Source organism: Emys orbicularis, chromosome 12 (assembly GCF_028017835.1).
Source record: "Emys orbicularis isolate rEmyOrb1 chromosome 12, rEmyOrb1.hap1, whole genome shotgun sequence".
Classification (NCBI taxonomy): Eukaryota; Metazoa; Chordata; order Testudines; family Emydidae; genus Emys; species Emys orbicularis.
The window spans coordinates 30,871,472-30,885,557 of NC_088694.1; the positions used below are offsets into that span (position 1 = coordinate 30,871,472).

The window sequence follows — 14,086 nt, forward strand, 5'->3', positions numbered from 1 at the left end:
TGCTGACAGGTATTTTGAAATAAATTACCAAAATAATTGAAACTGGCATGCTTATATAGTGTTATTTTGACAAATAAAATATGCAGAATTTTAGAATATTGTGCACAGAATTGCTAATGTTTTGGCGCAGAATTCCCCTAGGCATAGCTCATGCATCTGCTTCAGGAAGCACCCTTCCCCTCCAACGGCACAACACTCCCCGCGGCCACTGACGTGTGAAACACCAGCAGTGCTCCTTGTGGTGGGGCCTGCTCCGGCACCTGCTCACCTGTTGTACCAGTTAAAGAGCAGCCAGTTCATCCCCTCCAACTGGTACTCCCGCAGCTGGTTGCTATTCTTATAGTCCCGTGACTTCTCCAGTTTCTGCCAGAACTCGGAAGCGGGGCGCTCCTAGGAGGGAGAGCAGAGAGCATGACCCATGGAGAGGAACAGGCTAGTGCTCAGCGAGGTGTAGCCACAGACTAGGGACAAGGGACAACGCTGGGCTCAGGCCGAAAAGGGAAAACTTGGGAAAGAGGTTTCAAAATTATTAGCAAGCATCAGCTGATTAACAGCAAGGCCTTAGCCCCTAGATCCCAGCAACTGATTTTCCCCACCCCTAATGTGGGGGATCTGGGTCTCAGGATCAGAACTGCAGGGAGCTGCAGGCCAGGACTGAGGGGGCATTGGCAGCGTTGTGGAGGGGGCTCAGGATCAGAACAACAGGGGGCTGCAGGTCAGGACTGAGGGGCATGGTAGCACTGTGGACGGGGCTCAGCATCGGAACTGCAGAGAGCTGCAGGTCAGGACAGGGGCATCAGCAGCGCTGTGGAGGGGGCTCAGGATCACAACTGCAGGGAGCTGCAGGCCAGGACTGAGGGGGCATTGGCAGCATTGTGGAGGGGGCTCAGGATCAGAACAGCAGGGAGCTGCAGGTCAGGACTGGGGGGCATCAGCAGCGCTGTGGAGGGGGCTCAGGATCAGAACAGCAGGGGTGGCAGGCCAGGATCGAGGGGCATCAGAAGCACTGAACCAGCACTGGTGCTAACAGGCCACCCTCTCCCTGCGTCACAGAGAAGCCGAGGGGTGCTTTACCACATGTTTGATCTCTGGTGGGATCTGCAAGGACTCGAACTCTTTGATTTTTCCGGGGTCAACGTCTTCCTCCAGCTCCCAGGTGCTCTCCTCGTACGGCAGCGAGCACCACTTGACCAGGTAGTGGGTCACCTCCTGCAGCGCAAGGAGAGGTGCTTCGGGATCAGAGAGGGGGACAGGTTCTGGAAGATGAGGCCCAGCGGCCACACACTCTCTTGCCCCATGGGGTGTAAGCCCCCAGCACACATATTCCATTAGCGTGCACACGCATGCGTGCCAGCCCATCTGCCTGCACATACTGCACACACAAAGACATGCATGCACACACGTGCACATGCGCCTGCCTGCACGCACGCACACACGAAAACATTCACGCACACATGCGCCTGCCTGGACGCACAGATACGAAGACATGCACATGCACATGCGCCTGCCTGCCTGCCTGCGCGCACACACGTGAAGACATGCACACGCAGGTCATGCAGGGATGTGCAGATCCAGATCTCTGCTCAATCAAAACTCGGCCCAAATATCCCCCTGCACGGGAGGGGCCGTCAGGGTTCAAGGTCTCCCCAGGCCCCAGATGCCAGCCGACAAGGAACACAACACACCATTCTCTGCAGGCTAGGGAGCTGAAGGATCAGGCAGGGACTCAGCGCCAGCCTCAGGGGGTCTCTGCATTTCTAGCCCCCTGCTCCCAGCACTTCTCCCTTCTGGGTTTGCTGAGTCAGCCTGGCATGCTGAGTAGTACTTGGTGATAAATACACTGGAACCAGCACTCCTGAAACCCACAGCTCCCGGCAGGTCCCATATACAGGCAAATAAACTTGCCTCCCCAGGGCACTTCCATTGAGCTCCCCCTGGGCACAGCCTCTGCCCTCCTCACTGCGCCTTGCTCCCCCCACATCCAGATGAGGAGCAGCTGCATGCCAGGGGTGGCACTCACCTCCCCGGTGTCAGAGTCCTTCGTGTGAGCCACCTCCAGGATCCGATCCACCTCCACGTAGTCTGGGTTGAACAAATCCTCATCAGGCTGGTGCAGCGGGAGGAGAGAGAGCGACACATTCAGTTTGCCTGCTGGGCCGAGCAGGCGAGGGTGCAAGGGATATGGTCCCAGGGCTCCACAGTGCAGGGAGCACATATCAGAGCTGGCCCCTGCGTCTGCCTCCAGGGAGCCCAGGGAGGTGTCGGGAGGGCAGGCCCCTTGCTGCCCTAGAACGCATGAGGATGCTGGCTCTGTGCTGCCGCTGATGGGAAGGAATCTCTGCCTGAGCTCAGCTAGCAAGGAGCTCACACCCAGGGCACAAGCTAGCTCAGGGCCTGGCCCTGTGTGCTAGTGCGTCCAAGGGCTCCCGCCGACGAGCAGCCTAACACAGCCCCAAGCAGGCCTTCGCACCCCTCCCTGTCCTGGCAAACCTCAGCAACCCGGGTCACCTGCCAGACACAGCCCCTCCTGACTCTCCTCTGCCAGCTCAACACAGCCAACAGCCCGGGGCCTGGCACCAGGCTGTAGGGGCCCTCACCTCCCCTGGGTCCCTCCACCCTTCCTGGCAGGAGCAAGCTGCAGAGGTGTCACCGCCACTCTGGCAGGCTGGGGGGAGGGAGGGGAAGGAGATCAGTTTCCTTGCTGTGCAGCTCAGAGCCGAGGCAGAGCATGGCTTGCACCCTGTCCGGGGTTAGGGGCACGATGCTCTCCAGTAGGGGCGCTGCGTCTGCACACTGGACAAGGGCTGGGAGTCGGAGCCCCTGAGGGTTTACAGCCATGCTTACAAAGACATGGCCATTTCCTCGAGGCTGATTTACACTCGCCAGGACATGGCGCAGGAGCCGCCGGCAAATATCTCTGGAGCAAATGGTAAATGCTAGAAAACGGCTTCCAATCTGCTCACAAAGCGGAGGGGGAGGGAGCAGCCCAGCAGGGCCTGGATGTTTATGGCTCGTTCTCTCCCTGCAACATCCCTGCCCCAGGAGATCTTGCTCACCCGCGCCATGAACAGGCACATTGCACAGATGAGTGCGTAATGCCAGAGGGCTCTCCAACGAGCCACGCTGCCCCCACTCCTGCAGCAGAGATACATCACGGGCTGCAAGAGGAGTGCAGATGCAGATGCCGCCCCATGTTATACATCCCCTGCCCCACTACATACTGCCCTGGCACAATGATGCCATACGCCCCTGCTCACACTGCCCCACTACAACTGCCCTGGCACGATGGTGCCACACACCCCTGCTCATACTGCCCCGGCACATGCCATACACCCCTGCTCACACTGCCCCACTGCACATTGCCCTGGCACGATGGTGCCACACACCCCTGCTCACACTGCTCCACTGCACACTGCCCTGGCAAGATGGCGCCATACACCCTCTGATCAAAGTGACCATGACCTGCTAATTGAGGCACGAGGTGCCCATGCCAGGGAGAAGCCACAGCGGGTTGGGTTAGCTCAAATGTGGACGAATGCTGTCCTGGGCCCTACGTCTTTTCTTAGACAAACGTGGACTGTCAGTGTGATCCCCCATAGCCATAGTGGGTTGCGGGCAGCAGGGCTGACAGCTTGCAGTCATGTCTGGCACTGTGGGGGGTGTCACTGGCCCCGCAGGCACTGCTGAATACCTCTCCCCCCGACCTGCCCTCCGTGTGCCTGGGCTGCTTTGAGGCTCCTCCAGATCATACACACCTGAGCCAAGGAGCAGAGCCCATCCAGTCTCCCCTTCACCCCGCTGGCACTGGGCTGGAGCCGGCAGCCAGCCCCAGGACTAGGATAAAGGCTGCCTGGCCACCTCCGGCTGGCCACTGTGCCTGCTCCAGGTGATGCATTGCTCAGAATGGAGCTGGGGCAGGTCGGGCTGAGCCAGCTGTCAAGCTGCAGCTCCTGCACTGTAACTGGGGACAGCTAGGCAGAGAGCATGGCAGGCGGCAGCACCGAGACAGCTCGACTGGCCCAGCTCTCCAGAGAGGAGATAGAAGTGCCAGCCGCCCAGCCATGGCCTCACCTCCGTGAAGATATGCTTCATCTGGGCCTGCTTGTTCCGAAAGCGCTTTATCTTCTGAGAGATCCTGGGGTCCTTCTCCAACTCTTCCAGCGTCGCCCACTTGCAGTGCAGGTAGGAGCTGCGGAACAACAGGAAGCCAAACATGAAAGCCTGGTGGGTCGCAATCCCGTCCCCCTCCCAGCGTGGAAGGAGCCCTCAGTGACCCCCCACTGCACTGGTTTGTAACACAAGGCCAGAGGCTGGGGAAACAAATGGCTCCGGTACAGCTGAGACTGAGCTCCATGGCCAAGGATCAGGGCTGCACTGGCAGTGACTGCCTGTTCCTAACACCCTGCCAGGCGCATGGGCTCAGAGGGAAGCCCAGGGGGAGAGGTTCCAAGCACCTAGCCAGAGCTAGCACGGGCTGGGTTTGCAGCAAGCTGGCAGCCATCCCAGCAAGGTAGATGCTAGTGCGAGGGGAGCCGCATGGGGCACACACGTGCACACACACCTCTACACACAGTGCATGCGCACATCTCTCTCCACACACCAAGAGCATGTGCACATCTGCACACAGCGTGTGCACACACACATCTCTGCGCACACCATGTGCATGCACACACATACACTGCTCCACACAGCACTTGAATACACACAAGCACGCACACACCTCTGCACACAGCACATGTGCCAATACAGAACATAAACGTAGCACGTACAAGTTCCTGTACTTGACGTAGAATTCCTCCATCTCATAGGCCAGGCCGCCTGGGTGAACCTGAAACCAAGAGTGAGCGGGTTAGCACCAGCCAGCGCAGGGAAGGGGTGCGGGGCCAGGGACCTCTCCCCTGGTCAGGGCTCCGACTTCGCTCCTCTGGCCTGTGTATGAGCTGGAGGCAGAACTGGAGCGCAGGAGACAGCAAAGAGGGGAGCTGAGCAGCATGAGGCTCGGGAAGGTGACGAGCGCTGCCCCGGCTCTAACTCGAGGTTTCATTGGCCCTGGAGGGCCAGGAAAGTAACACAGGGACAGAACTTCCTCCACGCGCTGCCCCAGAATATGCTTCTGCAAGGGCAGCCACGTGCCAACAGCTCACCGGACCCAGGCTCCTACCCGGCTCGGCTCACTGCCTGACTGATGGGCAACGGCCTTCCCCTGCCCGAGGCTGGGTGGGCATCACGTTAGCCCCACCCACAAGTAGCGCTGGGATCTATCACACCCCAGAAGTGTGGGATCCAGTAGAAGTTGCACACAGCTGGCACTGGGGACCCAGTACCTGCCCCTTTGGGATGTGCGGGCTCTGCCAGACCCCTCTGCATGCACCGTGTCCCACCCCCCAGTCCAACCCCCTTCTCCAGAAAGGGCAGTGTTCCCATCTCTGCCCTTCATGGAGATGCTCTGTTGTGAGACTCCTCTGCTGGCCTCACCCAGGCCCAGCAATGGCCATAGTCAGCCAGTCAGAGCCCCCCTCTCATCATGCCCACTGTATCCTGAGAGAGCCCAGAGCAGATGCTCATGGGAGGCGGCAGGGGCTGACTCCTGGGGAAGGGGGACTCCTGGTCAATGGGCTATGCCTCTTCCTTGGGGATGTCCAACTCCAAAAGTGTGACATCACACTGCCTCAGCCCCCGGTGAGGTAACCATGGGCAGCCATAGGGCCATGTCAGTATGCCAGAGCTGTGCCCAGGTGCCTCCCCTTTCTAGACACAGGAGAGGAGGGACACTCACCTCCTTCTGCACCAGTCTGGAGGCGAGGATCTTCTCAATGATGTTGGCATCATCCTCAGGGGGCTCCTGAGGGCACCGAAGGGAAAGCAGAGTCAATACCCTGGCCTGGTAGCACCCCCAGCCCTGTCACACAGAGCTCACTGGCCGCCCCCCTCCCCTTCCTCCCTCTGGGCTCACAGCAGTGCGGGAGCCTGGAGCTGGCAAACAATGGGGGGGACACCCCCTGGAATGTTCTTCACGGTCCCAGGTCAGGGGGATGAGAGCAGCACCATCCCCCGCTCTTCAGCCAGGCCAGGAGCAGCTTCAGGGGCCCCAGGATGGGGCTGCGATTTCCAGGGCTGCGTTTGGGACCAGGAGAGGGGATGCATCATCTCGGCACCCTGGCTCCTCCTGGTGGCACTCAGCTGAGGCTGCCCAGGCCCAGCCTTAGCCCCAGCAATGCCCAGCGCCAAGGCACTATCTACTCCCGGCCACACACACGCAGGCGATGGCGCCAGCAGGCCAGGGGACGGGGAAGGTGCTCTGCACTGGGGGCTGGACAGAGCCTCAGGGCCAGCGTCTGCCTGTCAGTGCACCAGCTCCAGCCTCTCCCGCTGTCTCTCCCGGGGGCACGAGGGAGCCAGCAGCGCACACACACACGCACAATGGGGGGCACCCAGGGGACACCAAGGCTGCACAGGCACGATACGTGTCCTCTCCCACCCTGCAGTATCACTGGGGCAGAGTGTCCCAGGGCAGGGCATGACTCCCCCTCTCCATGGGGAGGGGCTTGTGCTCTGCGGCAAGGCTGGAGCAAGTACAGAAGCAGACAGCCAGGGGAGGGGCTTGAGGTAGGGTGTGGAAATACAGGTCACAGACTCCTGAGAGCAGGGCAGGTGGGGCACCCAACTACACCGGGGTGAGCCCCACACAGGCGCGCCCAGCTACACTGGGGTGAGCCCCACACAGAGGTGCACAACTACACCAGGGTGAGCCCCACACAGGCGCACCCAGCTACACCAGGGTGAGCCCCACACAGAGGTGCACAGCTACACCGGGGTGAGCCCCACACAGGCGCACCCAGCTACACCGGGGTGAGCCCCACACCGGGGTGAGCCCCACCCAGGCGCGTCCAGCTAAACCGGGGTGAGCCCCACACCTCAGGGCTGGCTGCATCACTATCTGTGCCACTCACAAACTCCCCATCTCCATCCCTGGGGGCACCATGGGGTGCAGCCATGCCCACTGCCTGCACACAGGTGTTGTAAGAGCCTTGTGAGTGGGTTTTGTTCCTAGCCTGGGAAGGGCCAAGGTGCCAGTGGGTTTCCCTAGCCATAGTTGCCATGGTCACCTCTAAAATGCTGGATGTCAGATGGAGGCAACAAATGCAGCCAGCCCCAGTGGCCACAGCTCATCGGACCTGCTGGCATAATGCCGCAGGGACGCTGGAGGCTTTGAGCCTTTGCACATAGCAACCCACCCGGAGTGGGGTTTTCTCCGGGGTGTGCTGGGGTCAGGCCACATTTGCCCTGCTCAGAGGGAAGCAGATGCCAGGTGGGACCAATGGGCAGCGGGAGCTTGGGCCTGTCAAGGCCACTTCCCTTTCCCGTTTGGATTTCAGCAAAGGATTTGCCAGGGTCTCTCAGGAAATCTCACTTGCAAGATCATTTCCATGGGCCAGACTAGGATCACAGGCCTGTGACAGTGGCCAAAGGAGAATCAGCAACAGAGAGAAAGGGCCGCACATCTCCCCGGGAAGAGCAGCAGGGTCGCATTGAATAGCTCAGTAAAGGAGATGACTAATATTCACGCGGCAGCTTGGCTGAGAGCTGACTAAGGGGCACCTGACAACGGTACACAAAGAGAGGCTGTAATCAATATTGAACAGCTTCGCTAAGGGCTGGAGCAGGGAACGAGCAGCCAGCGCTTGACACTCACAGCAGAGACCCGGCCAGGAGAAGCTGTCAGCGTCAGCCAGGACAGAACACTGACACAGAGGGACCTGGAGAGAGTAGACATGGGCACCGAGAGAGCGTGGAGACAGGCACATCCGAAATGCCTCAGGACTCACCATGAGAGGACAGCATGCCAGACACAAGGTGATGAGGCTACAAAGATGGCGAGCACAGTGCTGGGCTGCAAACAGACCCCATACTCTGGAGCAGGGAAGCGACTGCCCAGTGCCGCATGGGTGGGCTGTGATCACATCCCGCAGGCGAGGCACTGCATTGCCAGAGATGCCAAGAAACTGGAGAGGGGTCAAAGATACCAGCAGGCTGGAGACACTAAGCTCCGCGGCCTCAGTCCTGACAGCTTAGTGTGGCTGGGGATGCGGAAGGAGGGACATGGCAGCAGCCCACAGACACCCTAAGGGCATTAATGCCAAGCAGGGAGGGGATCACTGAGTGTGGTGCCGGGGGCAGAGCTGGGTGGGTCCGGAAGACAGCCTCCCCTGGGAATAGTCTCCCAGAGAAGGGGAAGGGCAGGGCCTGCAGAAACAAGAGGGAGCTCAGGCCCCAGACCATGGGCTGGGAAAAGGCCCTTGCTGACCTGGCAGACCGACATGCTGGGGTTCTGGATGGTCCTTCCCATCTCTCAGCGCTAGGAGATGCTGGGGTTGAACGCTTCACTTCCTGAGAGCCCCACGCACGCTCTGCAAGGAGCCATGCTGAGCGCAGCTGGACGATGCTCTGGGCAGCTCTCACCCATCCTCCTAGGCACATGCACTGCCCCACACAGCCGACTCCCCCTCGGACCCACATGCTCCTGCTTGCTTTCAGTACACAGCCAGTATCCCAAGTGTGCCCCTCCCCCAATCCAGCAGAGCCCCACCCCCTCTCTACAGGGAGGGCTGGTGCAAGACAGGCTAGCGGGCCCTCCCATACCTCTGCCTGCCATGCCAGCGTAGACGCGGAGAGCGCAGAGGCTCGCCCAGCTCCCAGCACTGCTATCGTCTCGCCATCGTCATCCACCACTTTGAAATCCAGGTCCTCGTTGTACTTCCTCCGCTTCACCTGGCGGCCTGAACGGCGCTTCTGTGCGGTAGACAACACAGACAGTCAGAGGGCTGGTGGACAACACCACCTCTCCCTCCCCATGGCCACGGGGACTCGCAGGGGAGGGGAAGGTGCAGGAGGGGAGACAGCCCAGCCGCACCGGGGAGAATTCCATCCCCACCCAGGCCTGTGGGACAACCGTGCCTTATGCAGCAGACACTGCCATGGTGCACAGCTATTCTCACAGTGATTTCCGTCTCCGTGTCTCTTGGCTCTCACACAGGGAACTACCAGATATCAGATCCCGCCTCCCAGGCCAAAACGCACAGCTGCTCACACACTCCCTGTGAACCCGCAAAACGGAGCACAGTGTTCGCACCCAGCATTCCAGCCCTGGAGTTCAGGGGCGTCCATTTCGGGCCCATCCTGGTAGGTGCCCAGGGACCTCAATCCTCGGAAGCCTGGCACCTCTCAGGATTGGTTTATGCCACATGCTTTTCTAGCCTGGCTCAGAGGTGGCGGGGGAGCACAGAACACAGGCCAGGACTCAGGCTGGGGACAGCATCAGGCACCGGCCAGGGCTCAGGCTGGGGAGAGCACCGAACACAGGCCAGGGCTCAGGCTGGGGAGAGCACCGAACACAGGCCAGGGCTCAGGCTGGGGTGAGCACCGAACACAGGCCAGGGCTCAGGCTGGGGTGAGCACCGAACACAGGCCAGGGCTCAGGCTGGGGTGAGCACCGAACACAGGCCAGGGCTCAGGCTGGGGTGAGCACCGAACACAGGCCAGGGCTCAGGCTGGGGTGAGCACCGAACACAGGCCAGGGCTCAGGCTGGGGTGAGCACCGAACACAGGCCAGGGCTCAGGCTGGGGTGAGCACCGAACACAGGCCAGGGCTCAGGCTGGGGTGAGCACCGAACACAGGCCAGGGCTCAGGCTGGGGTGAGCACCAGACACCAGCCAGGGCTCAGGCTGGGGAGAGCACCGAACACAGGCCAGGGCTCAGGCTGGGGAGAGCACCGAACACAGGCCAGGGCTCAGGAAGGGGTGAGCACCAGACACCGGCCAGGGCTAAAGGATGCTGGGGGATGGTGAATCCCCTGTCCAAATCACATGGGCCATCTCTTAGGGGACCCCAATGGAGAGCTGTGCCACTGCTGGACTGCGGAGGGAGGTTCTCAACATGACCTGTGCTCAGCACACCCTCCCGCTGGTCTGAAGAGCAAGGCGCTCCCAGTCCCACTGAGCTGGGGAGCAAGAGGTCAGAGGGGAACATGGCCAAGTGATATGCAAGGGCAGCGTGCTGGCATTAACCCTTACGTTACCAGCCGCAAACCTGGCCGAGGCGGCTATTCACTGACCAACTGCTACCTGGATGCACTGAGCTCTGAGCTCAACGCACAGGCACCCAGATGTAAGAAATCAGCTGTAGGAAGTCAGAGCTGTGTTAGAACCCCAGACATACAACAGACTATAGCCAGCTGAACCCACTGAGGCCAGGGCCCTGGACATACCTGGCTGTCGGCCGACTCAGCAGACTCCTCGGGGCTCTGCAGAGATGGGCTCAGGAGGCCTTGATCCGATTCCAAACTCTCCACTGGGATCTCGTTTTTCCTTTTCCCTTTCTTCTTCTTCTCCACAGGGGTTGGTCCTTGCTCCTTGCTGCCAGGAGAGACTGACAGTTAATCCCTTCTCCAGAGATGTCAGAGCTCAGCATCCAGGGAGAGGCCAGCAAAACCATTTGCTTTCAGTTCTTTAATCCCACTTTGGGGAGCTTCTGCATCAGGTCACCAGGATGCACAGAGGCCAGTGGGGAGAGCTCCCTTTGGGAGTGACTCTAGACTGTGCGCAAGGCACCTGGCCCCACAGTCACAGCATTCTGACCACGGGCCTGGCCCCATGGTCAGAGCACCGCACGGACGTGGCCAGGACGCCTGGCCCCGTGGTCAGAGCGCCGCACGGACGTGGCCAGGACGCCTGGCCCCGTGGTCAGAGCGCCGCACGGACGTGGCCAGGACGCCTGGCCCCGTGGTCAGAGAGCCGCACGGACGTGGCCAGGAGGCCTGGCCCCGTGGCCAGCACGCCTGGCCCCGTGGCCAGCCCTGTCAGGGAGTGTGGTCCACTGGTCAGAGCAGGAATCTGGGAGTGATAAGAGGAGGTTGCCCATCTGTAACTGAAGGCTCTTTGAGATGCATGGAATACCCTACCTGTATTTCACTGAGGGTTCTGCACATGTGCCTGGAGCTGGAGCTTTTAAAAGTAACAGTGTCCGTGTCTGCACACACGCCCTTGGTTTCGTCCGAGGTGATAAAGAGCAGGGCGGACTGACCGTGCCCATAGCTCCTTCTCGACCACAAATCAATCAAATCCGCAGCAGAGGGGAAGGACGGCGGGACTGGAATACAGATAGGGACCACACATCTCGAAGAACCACCCTATTCTTTGCGTGACAGTCCCTATGGTATTCCACTGAGGGTGATTAACAAGCAGTACCTTAGGTAGGAGGAGGGTGTGAGGATGATGACGATGAAACCAGGAAGAGGAAGACGGCTGCGCCAAAGGAGGCATCCGTAGAAGAGTCCCGCACCAAGGTGTAATGGGAAGAGAAGGTATGTACTGAACTCCACGTGGCTGTCCTACAGATGTCCATAAGGGGCACATTGTGAAGCACAGTTGCAGTTGATGCTTGAGCTCACATGGAATGGGCCTGTATCCCACGCAATAGAGACAGCCCTGATAACTGGTAGCAGAGCATAATGCATCCCGAAACCCACTTAGAGATCCTCTGAGCAGAAATCATTTGTCCCTTAATGCATTCAGTTACAGTAATAAACAGCCTGGGGGACTTCCTGAAGGGTTTTGTCCTCTACAGGTAGAAGGCCAGGACCCTGGGATGTCGAGGGAGTGAAGGTGTTGTTCCTCCACTGAAGCATGAGGCTTTGGAAAGAAGGTGGGTAAGTGTATAGGTTGGTTGATATGGAAAGAAGGGACAACCTTAGGCAGGAACTTGGGGTGCAAGTGTAGGGAAACCTTGTCTTTGTGAAAAGTGGTAAAGGGGCGATCAGTCATCATGACCCCCAGTTTGCCCACCCATCTTTCAGAAGTGATAGCCATCAGGAAGGCAACCTTCATGGAGTGAAGAGAGAGAGCACGAGGCCATAGGTTCAAAGGGTGACTTTGTCAATGTAGTTAGGACAAGGTTGAGGTCCCATTGGGAAGCGATGGACTGAACAGGAGGATAGGTTCATAGGAGACCTTTCCAAAACCTGGAAGTCAATGGATGAGTAAAGACAGCAGCCCCTCAAATGGAGGGTGGAAGGCATTGATAGCAGCACTTGATGGAACTGAGAGCGAGGCTGGATGCCTTCAGAGAGAGGAAATAGTCCAGAATAAGAGAGATGTCCACATTTTCCGGGACAAGGCTCCTGCTTTGGGACCAAGAAGTGAAATGCTTCCACTTGGCCCCACAGGAGCATCTCATGGACACCTTCCAGCTCCTCGAGAGAATGCCCTGCACTGCCAACAAGCATTCCCACTTTAATAAAGTTGCCATCCAAAAGCACTGAGGTGAAGAGTCTAGAGATTGGGGTGCTGGATCCATCTGCCCTGTTGCATGACCAGTTCCAGGAGAGGTTGTAGTGGGGAGCGCACTGACATGCAGAGAAGCAGGAGAAACCAGAACTGTCGAGGCCAGAAGGGGACAATCAGAATGACTGTCACTCTCTCCCACCTGACCTTGTGCAGGACTCACGGTAGGAGCAGTAGGGGAGGAAAGGCGTAATTGAACCGATCAGACCAGCAAAGGACTAGAGCATCGCCCTGGTACAGGACACCAAGACGGCCTCTGGACCACTATTAGGTGCACTTGCTGTTGGCCTCGGAGGCAAAGAGGTCCCTGATTGGAGTTCCTCAGCAACTGAAAATGCTGGTGACTACAGTGTCGTGAAGATCCCATTCATGAATCTTCTGCTGAGAGAGTCCATGCTTATGTTTTGAATTCTGGGAAGGTACGCCACCGAGAACAGGATCTTGCAGATGATGCACCAATCCCAAAGGCCTCCACCCAGAGTACAGGAGACCTCGTGCCCCCTTGCTTGTTGATGCAGTAGACAGTGGTATTTTCTGACATGATGAGGACATGACAGGAATGGATGGATGGGAGAAACGCCCAACATGCTCTCCTCACTGCTCTAAGTTCCAGGATGTTGATGTGCATCCAGGACTCCCGAGCAGTCCAAGTGCCTTGAGTCATGCACTTGCTCATGTGGGCCCCCCATCTAACGAGCAATGCACCCGTGATAATTGTCATGGAAGGGGAGGATGGGAGGAACAGTATCCCAGTGCACACCTGAGCCAGATCCATCACCACTGGAGAAGGAAGAGGACTTCATGGGGAAAAGTGGGGACAAGGTCCATAGAAAGGTGCTGTGACGAAGTTGGGGATTTTTGTAGTGTTTTACATGACTAGTGTGTGCACACCTCAGTTTCCCTGTGTGCTGCATGTTTAACAAGGTGGTGAGAGAGGTTTGTTGGTGCAGAGGAATAGGTGTGACCTCGCCTAGCAGCTGGGACCCCTGGACAATGGCCTGGAGATGGGGTACCCTAACAACTGGTGACCTGGTGACTAAGAGGTCCACCCCAACTTAGCAGTCAGTCGGTTCTGGCCAGTGGGAGGACCCTGGTGACCTGTTTACCTAGGACAGAAGACAAAGGACAGGGGAGGAGCTGTTGGGGGAGATGATATCGGATAATTGGCTGGAAGGAGGGGGCTGCTGGACCGGACAGAGGGAGCAGCCAGAGCCCACCTGGATGCAGGAGAGACCTAGATGTATGGTGCTGACTAGGCCTGAGGGCCTGGAGAGTTTCCTGTGCTAGGTTCAGATGCTCAATAAACCTTTCTTTTTTACGCTGGCTGAGAGTCACTCCAGTCTAGAGATCAGGGTTGCATTATTCCCTCTGGGAGTGGAGGCCCCGGGGGTCCAGAGCAAGTGGATTCCCTGAGTGGGCCCGCGGCGAGAGACAGGCATGCTGAGGGCTCAGAGAGGTGGGGTTCCAGGAGCCAGAGGAGCCTACGGCTTAACCGCCGAGAGAGAGTGGACCCCCGAAAAGGGCTGTCACACTGAAGTGGGTTCCTCCCAGGGACCGCACAGAGCCGAGAGAGAGCATGAGTCCTGTGAGTCCATGACAGGTGCGTAGGGGAATAGACCCTCTGGAGCCATAAGTGTAGGCAGTGAAACCGCAGATGAGCAAATGCAATCACACAAGTGCAAGTTGCAAAGAAGAGAAAGGAAGGTTCTGGCTGGGAAAAAAGGATTGAACAACACCCTGAAAATTA

General features: G+C 58.7%; 1 protein-coding gene across 1 annotated transcript in view; it reads right to left on the bottom strand.

Annotated features, from left to right (window-relative positions):
* The window catches only part of CHD6 (chromodomain helicase DNA binding protein 6), a 195,416-nt gene that overhangs the window by 72,753 nt on the left and 108,577 nt on the right, over positions 1-14,086 (bottom strand). The window contains exons 5-12 of the mRNA XM_065414628.1: positions 10,266-10,413; positions 8,641-8,790; positions 5,777-5,842; positions 4,770-4,828; positions 4,072-4,189; positions 2,021-2,107; positions 1,075-1,209; positions 269-390 (exon numbers count right to left, since the gene is read on the bottom strand). Of these exons, the coding sequence (XP_065270700.1) occupies positions 269-390; positions 1,075-1,209; positions 2,021-2,107; positions 4,072-4,189; positions 4,770-4,828; positions 5,777-5,842; positions 8,641-8,790; positions 10,266-10,413 (885 nt within the window). The remainder of the gene's footprint in view (positions 1-268; positions 391-1,074; positions 1,210-2,020; positions 2,108-4,071; positions 4,190-4,769; positions 4,829-5,776; positions 5,843-8,640; positions 8,791-10,265; positions 10,414-14,086) is intronic.